The sequence below is a fragment of the Triturus cristatus genome, chromosome 4_2 (genome assembly GCF_964204655.1).
Source record: "Triturus cristatus chromosome 4_2, aTriCri1.1, whole genome shotgun sequence".
Taxonomy (NCBI): domain Eukaryota; kingdom Metazoa; phylum Chordata; class Amphibia; order Caudata; family Salamandridae; genus Triturus; species Triturus cristatus.
Genome location: NC_140586.1, coordinates 763,748,512 through 763,773,851, shown reverse-complemented (window position 1 = coordinate 763,773,851; position 25,340 = coordinate 763,748,512). Strand labels below are relative to the sequence as shown.

Below are 25,340 nucleotides of genomic sequence, written 5' to 3'. Positions count from 1 at the left end.
GACATGGTCAGTGACATCACTGATGACATCTCAAATGACATCACTGATGACATCATCCAGTGAATGTGTGCTTTTCTGAAAATTACATATGTTTTATATATGTATATCTCAAGGTTGATGGAAGAATAAATGGGTATATAAGTGTCTAAATGGATGATTTGTTTTTGAAAAATTCATTGTATAACTGACTGATTAAGTGTATCTTAGTAAATACATGGCTTAGTGAGTAATGTTTAAATATGTAAATATCTGTATCAGTCTCTCACTTTGTGTATAAGTGGCTGCATGGGTTGGTGAGTAGCTACATGAGTGTCTATATAGGTTATTAGTTGTTTTTTTGAGTATCAGTATGAGTGTCTGAGTGTCTGTATGGTTCGGTGGGGGTATTACGTAGTGCATAGGTGCATGAATGAGTGACTCACTGTTTGTATGTGTTGAAGACAGCATGTGTGCAGGACTGTATGGGTGGATGAGTGTGTACATGGGTGTGTTAGTGAGTGAATGACTGTCTCAATAGTGTCTTTATGAGTAACTACATATGTTTTTAACTAGTATATGTGACTATTGGTGTATATAAGTGAGTATATGTGAGAGTGAGAGATTGAAAGAGTTCCTGTATGAATAAGTATGTGTTTCTATAAGTGATTGTTTAAAAGACTAAGTATGTGTAAGTTTCTGTAGAAATAAGTGTGGTGGTGTGTGTATAACTGTATATGCAAGTAAATGGATGTTTGATTCTTTATTATCATGAGTGACTATGTGTGTGAGTAACTCTATGGATGAGTGGCGTTGTGTAACAGGATGTATAGGTCTATGAGTACATATGATGAGTGAGTACATGTATGAGTGACTGTATAGGACAGTTGGTGAATGAGTGGATGTGTATGTGGATCTTAGAATTACTGAATAGGTTGTTGTAACTGATATTGGTATGTCCATTGTTTTGAAAATGTTAGTTTCTATTTTTGAATGTGTGTATCAAAGGTTATATTAGGGGAAGAGGAGGTCAGCCACTCTATCACAAGGATGATGTCATCAGTCATGTCATTTGAGATGTCATCAGTGATGTCATGAGTGATGTCACTGACCATGTCATGAGTGATGTAATATGTGACGTCATCAGCAGTGCATTACGGGCGCGCGAGTTATAGTTAGCTGAACTAACTATAACGGGGGAATTTCAATGGTATTGTACGAGTGAAAAGTCCAGCTAACTATAACGCCCCTGAAACCTATGGTTTTTTCAGTGAATTTCTAAGGTTTTTTAAATGCTAATTCCTAACTATAATGTGCCTGAAACCTACGTTTTTTTCAGTGAATTTCAAAGGTTTTTTAAATGCTAATTTCTAACTATGCCTACAGAGATAGCACATGTGAAGAAAGAAGAAAAAACGCACAGAAAGAAAAAAAAGAAATGCAGAAAGAAGCAACAGAAGTCCTCAAAGACGAAGAAAAGTGCAGGAAGAAGGATAAGGTGCAGAAAGAACAAACAGAAGAGCAGAAAGAAGCCTTGTTGCAAAATCATCCTGTACCCTCAACTTTTTCAGACGGATACTGGTGGTAACTGAGTCTGACTAACCAGTCCTAGAGCCAGTGCTATGTTAAAAGACACTCAGAATACAGTGAAAACACCTACAGACACTAGGGAACACTATGCGTTGGGGTCCCCCTGTGATCAACATGACCTCCTCTGTAAGCCCCTAGTATATAATAGGGCAGGGGATTAAAACTACTTCTTAAAACGTGCCACAGGGCATGTTTGCACACGTCACCTCAGGCCCCGTCCCCTCACTTCCCACTGTGGCCGTTTTAAGTTGAGAGATTAAGTCCCCTTGAATCCTGAGGATCCCTAGGGGCAAAATAGCCCACTAGGTACGTCCAGTAAGCGCCATAGCAGAGAGGTGTAAAAAGGGGCATGGCCTGCACCACCTCTCTGCAACGCAGAGCAGTGACGCTTACTGGAAGCACCTGGTGGGCTAGTTGGCCCCCAGGGTCCCTCAGGATTGAAAGGGAATTATTTCCCCAACTTAAAACGCGCCACAGGGCGTGTTTGCACACGTCACCTCAGGCCACGTCCCCTCCCTTCACCACTGTGTAAACGCGCCCTGTGGCCGTTCTAAGTTGAGAGATTAAGTCCCCTTGAATCCATAGGGTCCCTAGGGTCAAACTAGCCCACTAGGTACCTCCAGTAAGCGCCACAGAGCTGCGTTGCATGGAGGTGTAAAAAGGGGCGTGGCCTCAGAACACCTGTCTGCTACGCAGCTCCCTGGAGCATACTGGAGATACCTGTTGGGCTAGTTGTCCCTCAAGGACCCTCAGTATTGAAGGGGAATTAATTCCCCAACTTACAACTGGTCAGGGGGTGCGTTTGCAGAGTGCTGCAAGGAGGGGGCTTGGCCCCCTCCTCAGGCCACTTATGGCCCCGGGGACCCCATCCCCCGGGGCCAGCCATTGTTTTTTATTATTTTTAAAAAATATATATTTATAGAAACACCTAGGACATGCTAGGCAAACCGTATGTACCTATCACCATGACGATTTGCGTGATATTCATTAAAAGGCGACTATGCATAGAAGGAATCCACATGGAATGGATTTACACCGCTAGTGAAGCTCTGACGTGTCTGATGCCCTACCGTGCCTAATCCCAGCGCCCCCGCCGGTGGGTACTCTCCAAGTAGACACCCTTGTCGTTTATTTACACAAACATGGGTAGCTATTGACGGGCACATTTAATATACACGCACACCAAGCCATTCAAAGGGGATTCGACAAAAATTCGACCAAACTATGCAAGAAACCCCCCTCACGGTAATAAAACACACATCCACCGCCGGATGTGTAATACTTTTTATTTTACTCTCTGGAAAGTAGACAAACCTCACTTGAGAGTTACAACGTGCTCCTGGCTGAGCCCAATGCTGTGTTACACCCACCAGTGCCCGCCGAGTGCCTCACACCTCTGTGTTGTATTCCACCAGCTAGTGCGTATATTATGACACTCTCTAGCCCATGTGCACTGTAACACCACCCCGTGAATATGTCATGCCACACTTGCCTTCGCACGGGTTATATTGCCCCATCTAACGTGCCTTCCTCGATGCCTATGTTATAACGCACAGCGCTATGCCATACATATTACATTCTGGGATCCATATCTTTGTCACAGTGCATATGCAACGTTACACTCCCCAGCACATATTTTATATTACAACTTTAGAGACTAGTTAGGTTACACAACACTGCCCTGTGCATATTACACTCCAAGGCGCATATCGCATAGCACGTGCTAGTGCCTGTGCTATCTCACGCTCTCCAATGAATCTGTCATTGCGCACAATGTATTGCATATTATATTTCACGCCCCGGTTCATCTTATATCACACTTTTTGATGCATAGTTTATACCATATACTATATCTAGTTTTCATTTTCAATCGTGCTCTCAGGACTATGTTCTATATAACACTGCGTCCACCTACCCTTTTCACGGGCATTACATTTTGCGATGGGGGTGGAGGATCAGGGGGTGTTTCTGCCAAGTGAGCCCGGAGTCACAGTCACAAACGTCCTCTTCTTCCTGAATAAAAGTGAGATTATGCTGCATACTTGTTCATATTTTAAGTAGTTCGCACAGACACACATTTTAAAAACAATAAAGTTCCTAATTCCCACCTTCTCTGAACAGTTAGCTTGCTGCCCCATCCACCTCCTCCCTATCCTCTGTTGTCTGAATCCATGGACTAGTCTCCTCCCTCCTGCCATGCATGGTCTGATGTGCTGCCACTGCCCTCCATTTAGCATGATGTACCAGTCCACTCCTCCTGCCCTCCATTGCCCAATTCTATGGCCCATCATTGACCTCCTGCTTAGCCTCTGTGCTTAGCTTGCTGCCCCTATTCTCCTTCCCCCTGCCCTCCGATGTCTTTGTGCATGCCCCTGCTCCATCCTTTTTGCCCACCATGTTCCATGGACCTGCCACTCCTATCTACTCTGAGTGTTCTGTTGAGCTGCCACTCCCCTCCCACCTGCCTAGTATTGTCAGATGACTGTAACCTGTCCCTGCCACCTCCACCCTGCCTGTCCACATGCCATGCCCCTATCCCCTTCCTCCTGTCCTCCATGGTCCATTTTACTGCCACACCCTTCTGCCCTCCCTGGTCTGTTGTGCTGCAACTGCTCCTCCTGCCTGCCCCGTGCGGTCTGTTGTGAGGCCCCTTCCCCTGAACTCTCTTGTTTGTGTCCAGGTCCTGACCCTCCCTTCTATCCTCCATGGTCCTTTGTGCATGCCCCTGCACCCTCCTTCTTGCCCATCATAGCCATTGTGCTGCCACTAACCCTCCTGCTTGCCATGCATGGTCTTCTGTGCTGCCATGGCCCCTCCCACCTTCCCTGTGTGGTCAGCTTGCTGCCCCTGACCCCCTCCACCTACCCTCCATGGTCTGTGTGTATGCCATCATAGTCTCATTGTTGCTCTCCATGGTGTGTCTTGTTTCTAGTGCCCATCCTGCCTGACCTCCACAGTCAACGTGCTGCTCCTGCCCTGCCCCCTTGCCCCCAGCCCTCTGTTTCCATGTGCAGACCCCTATTCCCTCCCTCCTGTCTTGTCTGTTCCATTGTAATGCCCCTGATTCGTCCCTCCTGCCCTTTATGGTCTGTTATGCTGCAGCTTTTTCTCCTGTCTGTCCATTATGGCCAGCTTGCCACCATTGCCTCGTTCCCTTCTGTTCTCTGTTGTCCATCTTCATGGTCCTGTCCCCTCCCTATTGCTTTCTATGGATTGTTGTGCTGCACTCCCGTTCCGCATGCGCTGTGTGGTATATTGTGCTGCTGCAAACCCTGATGCCTGCCCTGTAGGGTCAGTTTGGTGCACCTCTCCATGTCCCTCCTGTCCTCTGTTATCCGAGTCCATGTCCCTACCCCAATTCCTCCTGCCTACCATGATCCAATGTACCATACTTGCGAACATTTTGAACTTGGTAAGAGGGAGATTTTGAAAAAAAACCTGGGGTATTGATTTTCCCCTTTGAGTTACATTGAAAAAGAGGAGATTGTAGACAGGGGACAGATCAAATAAAGCCCATTTGAGCTTAAAAACATTGGACGTTTCCTGGCTGAAACGGGTCTGTTGGCATGTATGGTTGTACTACCACTGCCTCTTCCTTCTGCCCACAATGGTCTATTATATTGCCACAGCCTCTCTTGCCAGTCCTGTATTGTTGGTTTGTTGCCCCTGTCCCCCTTTCCACTCCCCTCCATAGTCTGTTGTGCTGCCACTGCCCTTCCTGCCTGCCCAGTGTGGTCAATTTGTTGCCTCTGCACTCTCCTACCTGCCTTCAATTTTCAGAGTCCGTGCCCCTGGCCTCTGCCTCTCAACAGTATCCCAATGAACAACTAGATTGCTAACATTCTATATTTATTACAAAAGTGTGGAACGCCTGACGTCATCTTGATGTAATCAAATCTGTAATACCTAGAGTATTTCCTTTAGAAATTACATATATGAGAAGGCCTTATTTGCATCAAAATTATGGTTAGTGCTCTAAAAAACTAAAATGAGGACATATTTTCAGAGTTTTCAAATAGCGACAAAGAACTTTTAAATTACTTGTAATCTTTATGTTTTTTTATCCAGTTGACCACTTGATTAAATGTTGCACCTAGGGGAGAGGATGTGGTGTTACTTCCAAAGCTGCAGACTTTGCAACTGGGGAACCAGGTTGGAGTTTCTGCTTCAGCTCAACATTCTGTGATTCTGGTCAAATCACTTAATCTCCCCATGTCTACAACCAAAATGAATTTGATCTTGTGTGATGTAACCAATGCTCATGTAAAGCACTCCAATACCTGACAAGTCTGCACTATATAAAACTGCAAATACACAAAAAATACGTGTTTTGCACACTTCTGTCATTGGGCTACATGTGGGCTACATCTGGGTGATATTTGTGCTGCATTTGGGCTCTTTCTTTTGTCTCTGGGGGCCATCTTAGGAGATTTATTTGTTATGAAGTTTCCTCATTTACTGCAGTCTCCTCAGTAGGAAATGCTTTCAGTTTTTCACTTTAATTCCATCGAGAAGGTATTCAGATATGTCACACATTTGCCAGAAATTCTGAATGTTAGCACTCTAGTTGCTCATTAGATCACTGTAGTAAAGCTACTGCTCACCACGGAAGTCTGCTGCTGGTATTAAAAGTGCATGTTTCAGTCTGCATATCAGAATGTTTTAATGAAATAGAAGAGGATTTGAGAAGTCACTCAAAATGTGCCCTAATTTTTCTTTCTTCAGCACTAATCATAATTTCTATAGCAAAATGAACCCCCTCATTGTGTTCCTTTTTAAATTAAATGTTTTAAGTGTTACCAGTTTATTCCAATCAAGATGGCTTCAGGTGTGCCATACTTTTGTAATAAGTAAGACAGTAAGCGCTCTAGTTGTTCTTAAGAACACTCTGGGACATTCTGTCATTGGGCTATACTTGGGCTACATCTGAGTGATATTTGGGCTACATTTGGGCTCTTTTGTCTCTGGTGGCCATCTTGGGAGATTTATTTGTTATGAAGTTTCCTAATTTCCCCATTTACTGCAGTCTCCTCAGTGGGAATACTTTCAGTTTTTTATTTTGGTTCCATCAAGAAGGCATTCAGATGTGTCACACATTTGCCATAAATTCTGAATGTTAGCACTCTAGTTGCTCATTAGATCACTGTAGTAAAACTACTGCTCACCAGGGAAGTCTGCTGCTGGTATTCAAAGTGCATGTTTCAGTCTGCATGTCAGAATTTGTTTATGAAATAGAAGAGGATTTTAGAAGTCAAAATGTGCCCTAATTTTTCTTTCTGCAGAGCTAATCATAATTTCTATGGCAAAATGAACCCCCTCATTTTGTTCCTTTGTAAATTAAATGTTTTAAATGTTACCACTTTATTCCAATCAAGATGGCTTCAGGTGTGCCATACGTTTGTCATAAGTAGGACTGTTAGTGCTCTAGTTGTTCTTTAGAACACTCTGGGAAGCTGCAGTAGAACACAAAGGAATCAACTGACAGTCTCTGCCCTTGTTGGATGTACATGTTTTACTGAGAATGTCAGACTTCATTCTCACATGACTGAGAAAGATAATGTGAATTTACAGAAAATATGTTTAGCTTATAGATCACCTTCCAAACCTCTGTGGGAAAAGCATGAGACATTTTTTTTCTCTCAAACATGATTCATGATATCACAGCAGAAGGCTTTTTCACATGGTAAAATCACCTTAGAACACACCACAATTCCTAAAATGAGTATGGTACCATCAACAAATGATTTATAATGTAACTAAAGTTTTAAAACCTTCTATTAACTGCAATGCTTTTAAATGAGGTGCTAACATGTATATTGGTCCCAAGATGGCTGCCAACACTTCTTGGATGAAGTGCTGACAGCCAATCAGATCTCACGATGAGATGTGTGGTTAGGCTCCACCCAGATATATATGTGATTTTACTTTTGATTTTCTCAGGAACTACTGAATGGATTTACACCATTTAAGCAAAAGGCACGAGTCTAAACTGAGGACTACCTCTTTGCCAAATTGGTGTAATTCCGTTCAGCACTTCGGGACGTAGCTGCGTCAACAGGTCCTATGGGAAAATGCATGGGGAAAACGTGTTTTGGGACCCCCTTTTGTCTCGGCCCCCGCTTGACGAATCACCGTAAAATTTTCAGGATAGGAGCGGACCGGAGCTGGCCAAAAGTTTGGAAAATTTCGCGAAGATTCAGCAATCGACGCTAACGTTATTCCAAATAGAATGTTGCGGATTTCCTATGGAAAATAGGTCCTAACTATAACTACCTACTGGCGACTGCCAGTACGTAATATATGTGTGTATATATATATATATATATATATATATATATATATATATATATATATATATATATATATATATATATTGTAAAGCAATGAATGCTCGATTCGGAGATGCACTGTAAGACTCACCAACAGAGAAACAATGAGGAACTATAATTCCCAGCATGCAGTACAAACTGAACATACTTGTTGTCAATCAAGGACGGATTAAATTAACATGCTGCCAGAGTGCCTTTTTTGTGAATCTGCGCCGGTATTTCAAATGCCTGTGACCAAGGAGCTTGACGCTTCGAAACGCGTTAGGCAGTGAAGAATATCTGAGGTTGTAATGCCTGTCTGCTTTCACTATGTCAGGTTTTGAGTGCATCTCCGAATTGAGGATTCATTGCTTTGCAAAACATATATATGTATGTGTATATATATATATATATATATATATATATATATATATATATATACAGACACATACATATATATGCATTTATATATACAGCAGAATCATACATGAAATTCAAGGGTTTGTTAGCAATCGGTAATAACGATTGCCAATGCCGATCCACGGCTAGATTGTTACTTAGTCACGTTTGTAATGCGTCACCCAAGAGAAGTTTGGTGTCATGATTAATTTACATATTTTGACGTGTGATGCATTGTTATCGTGCATTTATATTAATTAAGAGATTTACTCTTTCAACATGGCGCTCATAGTAGAGCGTCTCGGTACAAGCCCTTGTCTATTTTTATGACAACGTTGAGGATGCTTTAAATGTTGCCGCCCTATGCGTCATGTAAACAACACTGACAAAGGAACTTTTCTGAAACGCGTTTGTTGTCCGAAGATTAAAATTGCTACAACGAAGCACCGAGAGTGCCGTTCTTCCTTTTTTGAATGTTGAAGGAGGGTTGGAGCGTTTATATATACACACACATACATATATATTTACATACACACATAGCTGTTTTCACGCCAAACTCGTATTTATAATTGGACAATGGAAAAAGAAGTAAAACAGACAGATCAGAAGGGATATGGGGTGTTTGACAAGTCTATCAGCAGACTTCGATCCGATGTAACCAATTGAGTATTGTAAGAAAGGTGTGGTTAAAAACTATATCCTAGAATGTTGGTGACATGGGTGTTCCCTCAAAATCTCCCACTGTTTTACTGACACCTATAAGCAAGACCACTATAACTATGTGATCTTGTGGCTGCTGCTTTTTCTGCATAGTTATGGATTTGTCGCATTTGCCAGATGATACATCACCTGCTGCATAATGTGCAGATTTCAGCAAAAAAAAAGATAAAAGGTTTCTAAAACACAGCAACACATGTTGCCATGCAGTGGAAGGCTCTTTGTTAAGGTTGACTGTTCCTCTTTCTTTTGCTTATTTCTGTATTTGGATGTCAAAGTGCTAATAATGAGATGAAGCCTTTGCATGTGTTAACATTTGCAAAAAATCAAAAATAGTTATGTAAGACTAACACAAAATGTGCCACAATAAAGGTTATTTCAATGAATTGGCCCTGCACTGTTCAAACTCTTTGAAGTCAGTAACCGTTCCAAACTTCTAAACAATTGCTAGTTTCAGAAAAATCATATGCACAGGTCCATCCCGCATGACAAAAACAATAACAAAGTCTGAGTACAATTCCATATATGTTTTATTTTTATTTTATTACAAAAATATAGAAAATCACCTAAACCCTTTGAAACGCAAATGTTTCTTAATACAAAGTTTACATGAAAAACCTTATAGTTTCCATTCTTATCAATTTCCAATATTCCTATTTATTAATTTGAACAATCCTTCTCAAATTAATGTTGGTTGAATATTCCAAAAACCTTATTGATCCAACAATTACATCAGATCTGTTTAAATTATGACCATATGTATTTGAGTTTCAGCCAACAAGTGTTTTTCTGTGTCCAGCCCTTCTTCAGGACTTTTGTACATACAGTAGTCTTATATTTGACTAATGTTCATAGTGATATCATATCACATGTATGGGTGACTTTTCATTTTAGAATCTCAACTGTCTACAGCAGTCCTTAGTCATGCAGAACCATCCCACAATAAATAGCACCAGGAAGAAGGCTCGAATTACCAGGAGCAGAAGTCAGCAGCATCGCCCACGTGAAAACTACACGTGTCATATAAAGGAAAACTGTATATACAAGAGCCCTGAAGAAGCAGCAAGACTCCATGAAACATGTGTCACCCTAGTTGTTACAAAGTGCTAACATCTACCTTATCAAGCTGTACTCATTGCATTGTGGTCTTGATCATTCTTTTGCTCGACTCCACAAATACATCAACCAACCCTATCCAGCCTCTGACTCTACACTTCACTCGAGCTTTGACAGCCCAATATTTCAAAGGCACTTTCTAGGCACTTTTAGGGGTGATGGCTGTTGCTTACATAAAGCCCTGACAATAGTTGTCTTAGAAGATATGGAAAGCACAAGGGTTCACAATCTTACTATTAAAAACATGAATATTATTTCAGGATAGAACCCTCAAGTACTATAGCCATTATATAGAACAATCATTGCCTAAGCCTAGAGAAACTCAGATTGAGTTCAAATAGAATCTGGGTCACACTAGCAATGTTATTTTGTGTCATGTTACAAAGATTTGTATAGTGCTTCACAGAGCTCTGAGTTCGGGTGCCTTCCCGTCCTGGTCTTCGGTAGTGCATTGATTTTCTTTACATATTAAGTTGCATATGCACTATAATCTTATGCTGGTTGTAGCACGTTTGGGGACATGCCACCTGGGAGAACTGGCATGTATATCACCTGGTTTCAAGTGATTTAAAGAATTGAGAGTATGGCATCTTGTTAGGATTCATATCATTGCTGCAGACCATACTAGAAGTGTAATTAAGCTGATGCAGGTTTACTGTGCTATGTTTCTATGTTTTATAATAGATTGGGATATTGTTTTCTAAAAAGAGGAGTGTTTATTTTACAATCTGTTAGTTCAGACCAGATAGTGCATCTGAGCTTGGCTGCATGTTTGTGCGTTGTTCTGACTATTGTGTTGTGTTTGACGCACTATTTCACAGTTCTTAATATTGGGCAAGGTCCCATAAGAGTGTTTTCTAGGAGTAGATGTGGCTTACCTTAGACTTATGCCTGATATACTCCTGATTTTCCAGAAATACGACCCACTCTCATAGAAACTTTGTGGCTCATGCTCATTATGCTTGTAAATTCTAATATAAATACAGGCCCATCAACACGTATGCATTTTTACACACTGTTTAGTTTGGAATTCCTTTATAAAGGTCTGTATATCCTTCCTTTACTCAGTGAATACTCTGAATGGGCCTTAAGTGGAAATCCTTTATTTATGTTTGTTGGAAAATGGCCCTCTATAAAGGGTCACCCCAAACATTTTGCCATTCTCCTCTTCTTTTTGCTGAATTATTTTTATTGGCCTTAGGACTCTGAGCACTTTAACACTGCTGACCAGTGCTAAAGTGCATGTGCTTCTTCACTAAACGTGGTAAGAATGGTGTATACACAATTGGCATTTTTAGTTTACTTGTAAGTCCCTTGTAAAGTGGTATATGCCAAATACCCAGGGCCTGTAAATTAAATGCTACTAGTACGTTTGCAGCACTCAATTGTTCTACCCACCCAAGTAGCCCTTTAAACATGTCTCAGGCCTGCCACTGCAGAGTCTGTGTGTGCAATTTTGCTGGCACTTTGCTATGGCATTTAAAACCCTTTGCCAAGCCTGAAACTTCTTTTTTATTATACATAAGTCTTCCCTAATGTAGGCCTTAGGTAACTCATAAGGCAAGTTGCTGTGTATGTAGAAGGAATGACATGTACATGTTAGTTTTGCATGTCCTGGTTGTGAAAGACACATACATTTGTTTTTCATTACTGTGAAGCCAACTCCTCTCATAGGTTAACACTGGGAATTCCTTAATACACTTTTTAAACTGTAATTCCTGATTAGAAATACGTGACTGTGTCATGTTTAATATCTTTGGAATGATAATGAAAAATACTCTTTGCTGGTAAAGTTGGATTTGACATTACTATTTTATAAATGCCACTTTTAGAAAGTGGACATGTGTCTGCTCTTACAGCTCTGTGTGCCTTCAGCCTCAGTACCTATTTGCATTCTGATGGCTCTTCCTGGGCAGGAAGGGAGGGAGGAGCTAACACTTACACCTAAATAGGCAGGACTGACACTTTGCTGTACTTCTGATCTGGAAGACCTGCTTTTCTTCTGTGCTGACCTGCTGCTTGCAGCTCTGTGATCCTGCTGAGGGAGAGCAGAACTCTGCCTTGCAACTGAAATGAAGCTTGCCTGCTGTTGCTTGACACTCAGCCTATCAGAGGCTCCACACCCGCTCCTGTGCCTGGTTCATTGGAAGTAGATCCAGATACTTGCACCAGAGTAATCAACTCATCTCATGTGTGTGTGTAGCAGAACCAGAACATCAACCTTGTTGCATGAATAGAATTGGTGCATTGCTATTGTAACCAGCACATCGCGTCCAGAGCCCAACGCATTGGAACTGGGCATCGCCACCACAGTAGTGTGGAGAGATCGACGCATCCCCTTGATTGTATAGAGAATCCAGACGCATCACACTTTGGAACCAGTGCATCTCGGCTCAGTGCTTCGTCTAATGAACTCATGCATTGCCACCACTTTGTGGAGAAAATCAACACATCACCTCGACTTCGGGCTCGAAATAGACTCATATCTTGTTTACTCTCAAGATACTCAGTTTACCAGGCCTGTGTGGTTCCTGTCCCGGCCTGTGCTCCTTCACAGTCGGCCTTAAACTGTTGACTTTGCCCCAGTCCCTTGCGACCAGATAACCACCATTGGCGCTTATTATTCCTTAAAAATTCATATCCTAACTTCCACGTATTATAATTTTGTCGTTTTGGTCTTGAATTATTTATACAGTGTTGTATATACTTCTAACATGGCATGGAGTCTTTTTGTGGTGTTTTCATTGTGTCACTGTGTGTGTGTGTGTTGCACAAATACTTTACATATTGCCTCTTTAGATAAGCCTGTGCCAAGCTTTCAGAGGGTGAGCACAGGTTGTCTTATAGTGTTTATCTGACTTACTCTGACGAGGGTTATTGTTGATGCTTGTACAGGATGCATTTCTATGCCAACCAGAAACCCAATTTCTAGCAATGTTATATCACTTCCTCGACAATGATTAGATTGTATAGTTGGCATTTTTACTTTTCCTGTTTGCTGAAGAGATATCAATTTTAATCATACCAAAGATTCCAGTGCAAACACAGTGCTCAAATGTAGAAGTCTCATGAGAGTGGTTAATGGTAATCAAAAAACAGTGTGCATCACTTTTCTTCCATGTTCTGCTTGCTCTCCTGGAGCATAGCTTCTTTACCATCCTTCTAAGTGGATGAGTCCCACACTTCCATTGCATGCGTCCAGGTAACTACCTTTTCTTGACATATGCACCCCTGCACTCTCTATGTTGAACCCCATCCCCAGCTCATCAGTTCTTTCCATTATTGTTCCTCGTCAAACTCAGTTTGCAATCATAAAATAAATTGGCTTTGCCAATGTTTATCAATTATGCTTTTGAACGAAGTATATATTTTTCTACCAGACAGCTAAATACCTAGCATCATATATTAGCCTTTCTATGGTTTGTAGTTATTGATATCTGATTCACCTTTCCGCTGCCTAGATCGTGAGGGCCATCAACACCCAATGAAAGGAGCAAGCCATTTCAGAAAACATTTTGAGCCGCCCCTCGATTAATTTGATTAGTTTGAAAAGAAAGTTTGTGCTGGAAGCTGCTTCTCAATCTTAGAAACTCCTCTGTCAGATTTGGCTGGTAGTTTTAAAATTGGAAGATACCAACCAGATTATCACGTGGCATCTTCTTTGAGGTAACACCCTATTCTCCTTTCTGTCCCTGAACTGTGCTATAGCTGGAGTATTGATAATAAGATCTTTGTGGGAGCTTAAAGCATGCACCAATGGCGGTATCACATTCATCCTTAAAGTGCCATATTAGCTGTCATCTTATGATAATCTTCTTGAAATGTATTACTCCACTATTCAACAAGAGTTTAACTATCATTTTGATACCAAGATGATCCTACAAGAGAAGTGGTTGTCTTTGGGCTGGTGTCCCAGGAGTATCTAAGAGTCATTCTGCAGCCAATTTGACTGGCAGTTGTCTTGTATGTGGCACAAAATCACCCTCGATTTGGGAGTTGTCATTTGCCTTGAAACAGCACACTGCCTTACACTCTGGCTAGAAACCAGTGGCTATGCAGTGAAATTTCTCACGTAACCAGAGTTCTGGGAATGCCATCTTTTCCTTTTCCGTAGCTCATTAAGCAAGCACACAATGTATGGAAGTGCACCCTTGTGCTAGCTTTCTTTGTTTGATGCCAGTTACTACTTCTTTAGGGTTGGCAGCACATATACCCTCGCTAAAATGTAACATGTCAGATTCAGCTTGTGATCATGTTGAATTGGTAGAATAAATCATTCAAGCCAGCATCTTAGTGTTATACGTGCAAAACAACTGCACCGTGCCATTGCTCCAAACATCTTAGTCCAACAAGAATTTACAAATTCAACCTGTTTGACCTTGCTATCACTCTCTCCAAAGTTTAGAGTTTCTAAAAGACAAGGGGCAGCCTTGTATCCCTACCAGCTAGGCAATATACAAAATACAACACACAAGTTCCATTGGGGTGATTTAAAAGATATTTATGGTTAAGGGTTCAATGTTTGGGTACCTAAAACAGAACAATATCCAAATGCATAGTTATTTCGAAAATAGATAAAGTATGTTATCGCAAAAAGGGAAACAAGTCACGTTATAATACATAAATGTGTCAGGATTCATATCATACATACAGTTCTTGTGTGGACACAGTTGATACTGTGAAATAGTGGAGTGAAGGTGCAGAGTTCTTGTGTCAAAAATGGCCAAGAATTGAATGAAAAAAACAGCGAAAGAAAACATGACCACAAAAATGTTTTTGTGGTAGGGGATATAGTACAGACAGTCAGAGTAGGTCAGAATCAGTGGGTCTGGTAAGGTCTGAATCCATTACTATTATTCCAAAGATTGTTAAGCATTGTTGGCATAGGTTGCAAGACCTAATAGATGTACATGCTCATGCTCCTAGGCACTGCCTCACCCACTTTACTCCCCTCCATGTGGCCTAGTTGTCTGGGCACACCTCCTATCCCAAAAGAGAGTGTAAAAAGCCTGGGAGTATGGCTGGATAAAAACCTCTCCTTTTCCACCCAGGCTACTAAACTTTCCGCTATCTGTTTTGGGTTACTCAAAACACTAAGGAAGGTCCTCCCCCTCCTCCCAATGGAAGCAAAACAAGTGGCAGTGCAGGGCCTGATCCAGTCTCGGCTGGACTCAAACAACGCTCTGTATGTGGGGGCCCCAGAGCTGTCCTTGCGAAAACTACAGGTCGTCCAAAACTGCGCAGCCCGCACGTTGCTTCAGATCCCGAAGACGCAGTCTGCAACACCTGCCCTGGCCGCCCTACACTGGCTCCCAGTAAAGCAGAGAGTGGCATTTAAGGCACTATGCATTGCCCATCGAGCTTTCTGGGGGTCTGGTCCAAGGATCCTTAACAAAATGGTTACTCAATACCATCCCAACATAAACCTCCGATCTACGGAAGCCTTCCTAGCCGTAGTCCCAAGAGTGCGGAGAGCCAGGACCGGAGGAAGGATGTTTTCCTTAAACGCCGCGAAGATGTGGAACTCACTCCCGCTACATATCAGGTCCAATCCCAACCTATTCTCATTTCGAAAGCAGCTGAAAACTTACTTGTTTGCTAGATCCACCTAAGCTCGTCTCCACCACTCATCAGTTCTGTTTTTTTGCCTTAGCGCTTGGACGCCCATCGGGCAGCAACCGCGCTTTACAAATTACAATACAATACAATACATTGGGGTATTCATCGGGACAAATGTAATCACTGTTGGTATGTAAAGGGGATCTTCACCAGGACAAATATAGTAACTTTTGGTTTGCAGCACCCTAAAATAACTTGGAATGGCACTGACGTTTCAGGGCATATGAATACAATTCATCAACCCATGTAATGGGTGATGCAGGAGAGCAAATCCAATAGGAATCAGCAGTGAGAATACATCCACCTGGAAACCGGCATTCCTGCTGCCAGAGGGCAACTGTCTCAGTAACGTGATCCCCATGGCCTTGGTCATTGAGCTCTGAACATGATTCTCTTCTGTGTTTCCTGATCAGCACCCTGCCTTCTGGTACCACGTCGGCATCCTGACTGGGTTCTTTTGCACAGACCTTGACACAGTCGCTATCTATACAATGGGTTTACAATGTAAAGATATGCAGGCCGGGTAGAATTTCAGCCAGTAAATAAGCATGCTACAATCCTGTTTCTACACCTCAATTGGATCGAGTAATAAGGACTTGACACAGATTATTTTGATTTGAATAAATGAAATTAGGCTCCAGCTCCACCTGTTGGGCCTTTAAAGTATGGGTAGGATTACTGTAAATCCATATATAATGTCCAGAGGAGGCCTTAAGCAACACAGGTGTGAAACGTGTTGAAATTCTGGTTGAAAGAGGCTTCCTCTGGGCTATTATAAGACTAGGGGTATCCACTATCTGAGGAAATGAGAATAATAGTATTTTCTTGGATTGCCTGGATGGTTAACTTGAGTGGTGTAACTTGGATTTAGAACATGGACATCAGTCCGAGTCCTACCGCCGTGCCTTCTCCGGTCTTGCTCTGAGAATTTGGAACGCTCTCCCACCAGAAATCAGAATGAACCCCTCGATCTCTGCATTTAAAAAAGAAGTCAAAGGTTTCCTCTTGAATAGTTACATGTGACAATAGTACTGTACCCTTACAAACGAATGGAATTTACCTTACAAACCTGTCTTCCTTTATCTACTATGCAATCTTCATCTTGTTAACTGTTTATATGTCTATCTTTGTCTCCAATGTGCTTCTACTCCATAAGCTTAGCTATCTATAATGTTTTAGTGTACCAGCCTACCCAGCTGGCTTCATTGTACAGTACTCTCATACCCTGCCGGGTCTTGTTTGCGCTCTATAAACTTTCTCAAATAAGATAAAATACATGGCTGCAAAAACCTGTAACTGTTGTGTGTTTCTTGTATGGCCCATTGTCGCATTCCTTATGTTAGCCTAATCATGCATTGTAGCATTGTAGCATTGTAGTCGAAAGACACAAGTTCTTTCCCTGTGCACAGATAAAGGAGAAATCATTGAGCAGTATGTGGCAGCCTTGAGAATGTTGGCCATTTCATGTAAATTCTGAGATCTCAAGGATGAGATTATAAAAGATCAAATGATTAACAGGGCAAACAATATGAAGATCCAGGAGAAATTATTAGGCCTAAAAGGCCCCACTTTATATAAGACCATTGAAGTGGCTATGCGTATGGAGAATACCTCTCGCTCTATCATGGAATTGGGTAGTTCTGCTGCTAAGGGAACAGGTGAATCTGGGAATAAATGTGAAGTGAAAGTGGTGAAGAAACTCCTATGAAGAGGTAATGAGGGAGACAAGAATGTAGTGAAAACTCAAGATGTTGAGAGCGTGTAATAGTTGTGGGAATGTGGGACACATGGCTGAGACAATTAATTGTCCTGCTTCCAAGAGAAGGTGTTTCAAGGGTAAAAATATGGGTCACTTCTCCAGAGTGTGCAAGATGGTGGGCCTCTTGAAGTCCAAGAGAGTGGTGAATTTAGTGAGTGAACAAGATGCACCAGGGTATGAGGAGGATTGGTGGTGAGTGAAAAGGGATCACAGGTTATGGGTCAGCCAGGGGAGACTAGTGAAGAGTATCGCCCACCGAAATGTGCAGTTAGGTTGAAGTGCAAAGAGGTACATGTTTGTGCTGATTCATGCTCACTTTTTACGATCATAGACAAATTGACATGGAAAGGATTTGATGAGAGTGAATTGTTTTTTCCAGATGTTTAACCAAAGGGGTATTGTGGGACCCAATTGCCAGTTTTAGGATATTTTTTAGCAGAAGTGGAATTTCAGGGTAGGAAGGCAATGAGAAAGGTTTATGTGGTTGAGAAGGGGAGATCATTGTTAGGGTTGAAGGAACAATGAGCATTAGGCATGATTTTGAACCTTAGTCACCCGAAGCAAGTGGTTGAAAACCGCATATCACCTAAAGACTTACCTGAGCAAGCATGGGAAAAGTTGCAGATGGAAATAGGTGGTCCCTTTGAGTGTTTGGGTGTGGGCAAAAGGCATGCAGTGGTGAGGATGGACTATTTCTCAAAATGACTAGAGATGACATTGATAAGAGTAATGGCATCAAAGGTAGTTGCTTTTTGTTAGGATGTATTCTGCTGAGATGATTGTCCTGCCTCTATACTGATCGAAGGCGGTCCCCAATTTCTTTTGGGAGAGTTTAAGTCTTTCCTGGAAAAGTTGGGAATTCACCATTGTAGGACCACATTGTTCCATTCCAGGGGGAAGAGATGGAGCATTTTAACTGCATATTTGGAGAAAGCTTACCATCAGTAATGACGAGTGGTGGTTGTTGGAGGAGACAGGTCAAAGATATGTTGTGGAACTATAGAACCACTCTACACTCGGTGACAAATAAGTCCCTGTTTCGCCTACTTAAAGGGAGAATACCCTGTCTGTGGAGGGGCCAGCAGGGATGGTCAAGTCTGGGTGTCAGGAAATTGATTATGAGAAGGTAAACAAGAAGGTAGAGAATTATCAAGCTTTATGTGCTTAGAAACATTATGAAAGGAGAGAAATTTGAGGAAGGTGTACATGTGAAAGTGTGTCCTGGTAACAAGGGGATGAAGGATTATTCGAAATTGTCTGAACCAAGGAGAGTTGTGGAGTTAGGAAATGAACCGGTTGAGTGGAAAGTAAGAGGAAGACCTGTAAGGAGGAATGTGACACTAGTGTGTGAGTGAGATCTAAGTTGTTTATAGTCAACGTAAGCACTTTATTGGTGAACAAATGATCATTGTGTTTGTAACACTTATTTGTTAGTTATGTAGATTTTAGTAGCCTTTTTGACACAAAGACTATGACTGTTGGTGAATAAATTATCCTCTTTTAATTGTGTACATATGTTAACTATTTTGTTATATATAAATTGTTTTGTTTATGAAAAGGGGAGATGTGTTGGATCTTGGCAACAGGATCCTTTCTCTACTGGATTCTAGATTGTGGATTCCAGGAGTGGAAGGCATGCTGTTGCTGAGAGGAGTTGATGAGGACCCAGGGCTAACCAGGGGTCATTGCATGCATCTTAATAAATCATTCAACTTTCCAAGTATATCATGTTCTGACTTGCTAAAGCAGTAATCAGAGACAGACAAAAGGGCAGGTCTGGTCTAGAAACGTCCTCACTTTGAGCAACAGAAACTGCAGTCTCACTCTTCGTCTCTACCATCTACCAAATGGCAGTGTTCAGGAAGAGCTAATTAGCAGCCACTTGTTAACACGGCCCAGTCTCCATCCTCTTACCTTCAATGTCTGGATGTTCAGCCATGTGCATGCGGACAGTACACTTCCAAAAGCTAGAGAAGACTTCCTCGTCCTCCCCATCGTCCATCTTATGCCTTGGTGCAAGCAGGGGTATCCAAAATAGATTCCTCTGGCTTCAGTACATAAACATGCACGCACACACACATACACACACACCTACTACCATGTTTGTCACACGCTCACTGTACATGGATGCACACTCAGCATGTACATAGAATGTCAGCCCATGGCGTTAGGTTTCATATAATAGAGGACCTTTACACGAGAGGGGTCAATAGGCCACACTCTTTCACTGCCATGGTCACACTAAATATTCACAAAAACAGGTTCATCCCTGGCAAGTTTTCCAGGTTCATGCATGAGGTGCTGTTCCAATATAGTTTTCTTTTTTTTTACTTCTGCAATTTATAATCCTATTTTATAATGGAATAATTAAGACCAGAAGTCTCAGAACCCGAAGAAAAAACATGGCATGGAGCAGCACATAATGCATAGACCTGGGAAACTTATTAGCTAAGCCAGGCCACAACCGATTTACGCTTACACCCAAGACAGGGACAGTTGTCCACTGCCGACTATGAGAGCATGCTTGGTGGAGCACTCTTCCAGGTCACAGCAAAGGTCCTGCATCTCATATAGCCAGGGTCAAGCCTAGACTTCTGCTCTGACATTTGATTATTACGATGCCAAAGCCAAAATAAAAGTCATGATACTAGGTTCACATGCAGTCAGCAGACGGCAGCAGCAGCAGCTTGGCGCCAATGCAGACAAAGTCAGGGTTTAGCCTGCCAAAGTGTATGGCATTTACTTCATTAGGAGGCTGAATAATTTACAGTGTCTCCTGCAGAGCTATTTGTGCACATTATATTATATGGCTGTATGTTCAAGCGCAAAACCTGTACAATGTAGCGAGTGCCATACTGATCACAAAGGAGACATTTTGATTGCTCTAATTTATCGAGAGGTCAAGTCCTGCTAACACTGCATGTTTCGTGTTTAACTATTTAAATCAAAAGAAATATCAACATTTGGGGTCCAATTTCCATTTCATCGCATTTTTACTGCTGCTCATGTGGTTGTATTTTTTATATAAGGAGCAGAAGTGATAATGTGCAGTGGCTCCATTTTAATGGTTCAGTCTTGGTCCAAGATGGCGCCTGTAGCACAATGCACTGCCATGCATTCAAACGTCATGCTCTATTCTCTTCTGTGGTTTTCTTGCAGATCGGGGCTTCGCTCATGTCGAGCAATGTGGGGAGCGGCCTGTTCGTTGGCATGGCGGGCACCGCGGCGGCTGGAGGCCTGGCGGTCGGAGGCTTCGAGTGGAATGTAAGAATCCATGCCAGGCTCAAGTTATTCTGTCAACTGTCCCGCTGTCTGTCTGATTAATCAGTAATGGGGAAAAACTGGCTTACAAACCAGGAAGCGTGTCACGTAGTTAATACAGCAAGTCTTGCAACTTGTTGTGACATGCCTTCAGCAATTTTATGTACAGGTCAGTGGGCAAAGTTTACGATAAAGCAAACGTTTGCACACTCTCCTGGGCTCGGTGTGCCACACTGGAATTCATATTTCTGCAGACAGGTTGGAAAGTGGAAAGCTGTTGGAGCTAAAGGGCACGATCAAATGTTCTTGCCCTTCTTAAAGAAATGAATATGTTTATTTAAATCACAAGTCCTGACTCAAATATTTAAAGAAACACAAGTGTGTGTTGCTGTTATCTTTTGCAATCAAACGCGTTATAATCCCACAGTCAATAACGTTGATGCTCCAATTGCACAATAAATAAATTACATCTGCTGGCAAAAAGAAAACAGTTTTTTCAGTCAAAACCAGGACATGGAGTGAAAATCCTAAAAACACAGAGGCCAATTACAAGATGGGAACAAAATGTAGCGCTTTTGCAGTCTGTCAGTAAATGTGCTTTCATTGGCTCTAGCATGCTATGTTTTTTGTTTTAGATTTAGGGCTTCATTTTGAGTGGGACGGTGGCAGGAAATCTTCTGTAAACTAGCGGGTATCTTCGTCCCCCACCTCATTGAGGGGCATAATTATCATAGGGTTGTCGCTTTTGCACCATGCAACGAGGCGCACAAGTGACGCAACCCTTAAGTGTGATTTATGAAGGCACGCAACGCCACATTGTGTGGCTCTGAGTGGCTTGATAAATCCAGAATAACGCAAGGCAACGAAAATCACTGAGTTGCATTGCTCTGCGCCTGTGAGGTGTTCCATGGGTGGTGTGAAGGTGTTCCCATGCCACACTCATAGATTTTGGTGCATTCCCAGATTTACCATAAGCGGTAGACCTGGGCCTGCGTCAAAACTGCTACAGAGTTCCAGGGGAGGCTTAACAAGGAGAATTTTTTTTATTTTTCCTTATTTTTTCCTCTTTCTATGTGTGGTGCATTCTGCAGCAAACATAGAAATAGGAAAATGCCTCTGAGGATTGTTTTGTGCTGGAAGGTGTCCCTTCCTGCTCAAAAACAATCCTGCTCACAGCACCGGCACCCTTGCATGGTGCAAGGGTGCTTTTGTTGGCGCTAGCCAGCACATTGTTTGCCGGCTCTGGAAAAAGACAGGAATTTGCCATATAATCTTAAATACGGTGCATCCCTCCCCTTTCGCTGTCACACAGAGCAGCGAAGCAAAGTCACTTGCTGTGCTGCGCTGAGTGACTTGTTGGTAAATATACCCCTTAGAGTCTGTGAAATCACTGTATTCGGTTCGCTGTCAGAAATTCCAAGTTAGTAGAACACACACCACATGTCCACTGCCTGCAGTTTGTTGCAAGATTCATGATATTTAGTCCAGGTCCAGGTCTTCCAAGGCTGACTTTTCTTGCCAGTGTCCACCCTATGATGTATGCAGGAAGCAAGGGTTGACGAATCCATTAGGTCTGGCTTGCAGTTTGGGTACAGACTAAAATATTAACGAAAAGAAAGCTGCAGTTAACAATTAGAACAAAAAAAAGATTAGATTTCTATATAAAATTCATAGACAAAATAAAGAATTTAGCCCCATATTTACTAAGATTTTGTGTCAGGGTTATGTCACTTTTTTGTACGCAGCACTGATGCAAATTCTAGTTTGGTATTTACTAAGCCATACAAAGCGTGGCTGTGTAAAAAAGAAAGTAAGAAAATGCAAGCGCATAACACTGCCTTTAGTTACTTTTCATCAAATAGGTGTTACATAGGCGGAGCATGGACGTCCCATTATTTTGACACACACCTATATTTACTCAAGTCTGTAAACATGGCTTTGCACCAAAAGGTACGCCTACTGAGACTGGTGTAACAAGGAGAAATATCTTTATTTCTCCTCCTTTTTCCTCTTTGCTTGTGTGCTGCATTCTGCAGAAATTTACTTCCAATGAGAAATACGTTGCAATACTCCTGATACAGTAGTTCCTACAAGGTGAACCTGAATGTAGTATGCCAGGAGCGCAATTAGTTACTTCAGTCCCAGCAACCCATCTGGAATATTTTTGACACAATGGCCCCTTCTAGGTCTTCCCAGATGTAATATACCAGGATTACAGATAAATGTTGTGGCCCAGCACCCTAGGTAAAATATCACTGACCCACTACACTTGTAAGATGAATTTACATGTGATATACAAGGATCACATAGATTTATTCCCATATCAGGTACCAAGCTGACATATAGCTGCCAACATGGCTTCATTGACTCGGATTTGATATACAAGGAGAAGACTTCTGCCTACGTTACTGGCACAATATTCCTTGAACAATCAACCAGCTGTGTGGTGAGTTAAAAAGGAGGTTATTCTGGCCACCCACCTTTGTAGATTTGTCAATCTGGAAGAGGTTGTTCAAAGGGAGAGATGTAGGGTTAAAGTTGCCTGATTAATATTTGCTTTACACAATGATATTACCTACATTACAAGTTGATTTTTTGTGGGATTAATTTGGTACTTACTGCAAACATTTCCAGTACCATGAAATGAGCGAAGGGCAGATGCAGGATTTTGTCAGCAGTTTTCCATCGAGTTTAAGGACGTAGGAGTATTCACTTGCCACCGGAGCGGACGGCTGCTCGACTTTTGTTATACTGAGATTCAACAGTACATTGGCCCTTATCAAGGAGGCATACACAGCTGACTGACTCATGACTACTACCACTCGGATGTCTTTACACACTTTGCCCTGAAGAAGTTCATCTGTTTGAACGAAACATGTTGGCTGAAAGTTTCTTGAATCTGGATCTTCTTAAATAAAAGACTGTTTAAAAAACTAACACCAACAAATTATGAGATTTATTGGAATCACATCCTTCCACACCTAACTAGTGGTGCACCTCTCCAATCTTTGGGCGACGTAGGAGTATTCGTAGTAGAAATAGATGGCCTGGCCATGGGTTTTTCAATCTGAAACAGGGCCAATCACGGACATAGGTGCAGAAAGAGATCCTTTGTTTTCAAATGAACCCATCACTACATGGAAAGACATGGGCATCATATTGCAGTCCTTGTAGTGCTCAGAAGCCTGTGAATTAGTGAGCCAATGTTCTTATGTACTCTTAAGCGTTCCTTTAGCAGAATTTTTAAGTTTCCTGTTACCCACATGCTGACACTAGATTGTGATGCAACTTCTGCAGAGTTGTGTCATATTCATGAATACATTTTGTACATTTGCCCTCATTATAAAAATATGATTCATTCAGAGCAACCATTTTGATGTCTCTGGTTCTAAGAATCATCCTTGAAAGTAAAGGGAACAAATGATGGACGGAATGCTGATCAATGCAAACATTCACCCCCAGTCCCAATGATATGGATTTAATCCATCGTTCTTTTGCTCACCACGCCACCCCAGGTTGGACCCAGCCATTTGCAAATCAGTTATGACCCTGTTCCTCATAGGAACAGTCCAGCCCGAACTGCCAAACTAGGTCCTCCCTGGACCAGAAACAAGCAACCTGGGACTGGTTTTGGGGAATCACTCCTTATCAGCCGGGCTAGTTCGAATCCAGTGTTTATTTTGAAAAATTTTGGGTTACATTTGATAAGTGAAAATACACATTTTGTCATGATGCATAATTACGCTGCAGTTCCAGGCAAACTTATAGTGCAAAAGTGCAGGAACAGAATGAACAACCAGAACACAAGATGCTGTTGTGCATGGCAATTTTGTTTTTCATGTTTTATTGGTTTTTTTAGCATGAAATGCACAACAATAGACACAGGGATGCACTTCAGTGTCAAATATCGCACTAAATGACAGATTTTATTTTCCATATAGACCCTTAATTTTGTACAATTTCCACTTAATTCTGCGTAATTATGAACTGTTTGCAAACCCCTATGCACTTCTAAAGACATTAGAGAGAAGGTAACCTCTACTGTGATCTCCCTGGACTTGATGGAAAAGGAGGGGGAGATTCAGGAACATGTGACAGATCAGAGACCTTGTTGGTGAAATTAAATCAGAAGTATACAGAGTTCACAAACATATTAAAAAGTGCGTTATTCTACAAACAAGTAGGGCGCATCGCCCCCATAAATCCCTGGCATCTCAAAAAACCCCAAATACGCAAAGACCTCATAAAATCTATTGATAACTACTTCACGGACGATGAACACACAGTTGACTCCCCTCAGACACTTTGGGAAGCCTTCAAAACGGTGGTACGGGGCCAGGCCCTGTTCCTCATAGCGGGAGCCAAAAAAGAGAGACTGAAGGACATATCCGACGCGGAACAGGATATTTACCAATTTGAGCAGGACGCTAGCTCGAACCCTACACCCGAAGCACAGCATGCACTCCGACTCCGCCAGGACGAGTATAGGGCGCTGGTTACTGACCGCGCTAAACTCATGGCTCAGGAAAGACTAGGCCGCATCTACGATTTAGGAGATAAAACAGGGAAATTGATTACCTGGCTGGATCGGAGGG

The 25,340-nt window shown here is 42.0% G+C and overlaps 1 protein-coding gene across 4 annotated transcripts in view; it reads left to right on the top strand.

Moving 5' to 3' along the window:
- Positions 1-25,340, top strand: part of LOC146835006 (sodium/glucose cotransporter 4-like) — a 736,053-nt gene that overhangs the window by 183,424 nt on the left and 527,289 nt on the right. For all 4 annotated transcript variants that reach the window (XM_085602666.1, XM_085602670.1, XM_085602669.1 and 1 more), the window contains one exon: positions 20,644-20,748. In XM_085602666.1, coding sequence (XP_085458792.1) covers positions 20,644-20,748 — 105 coding nt within the window. The remainder of the gene's footprint in view (positions 1-20,643; positions 20,749-25,340) is intronic.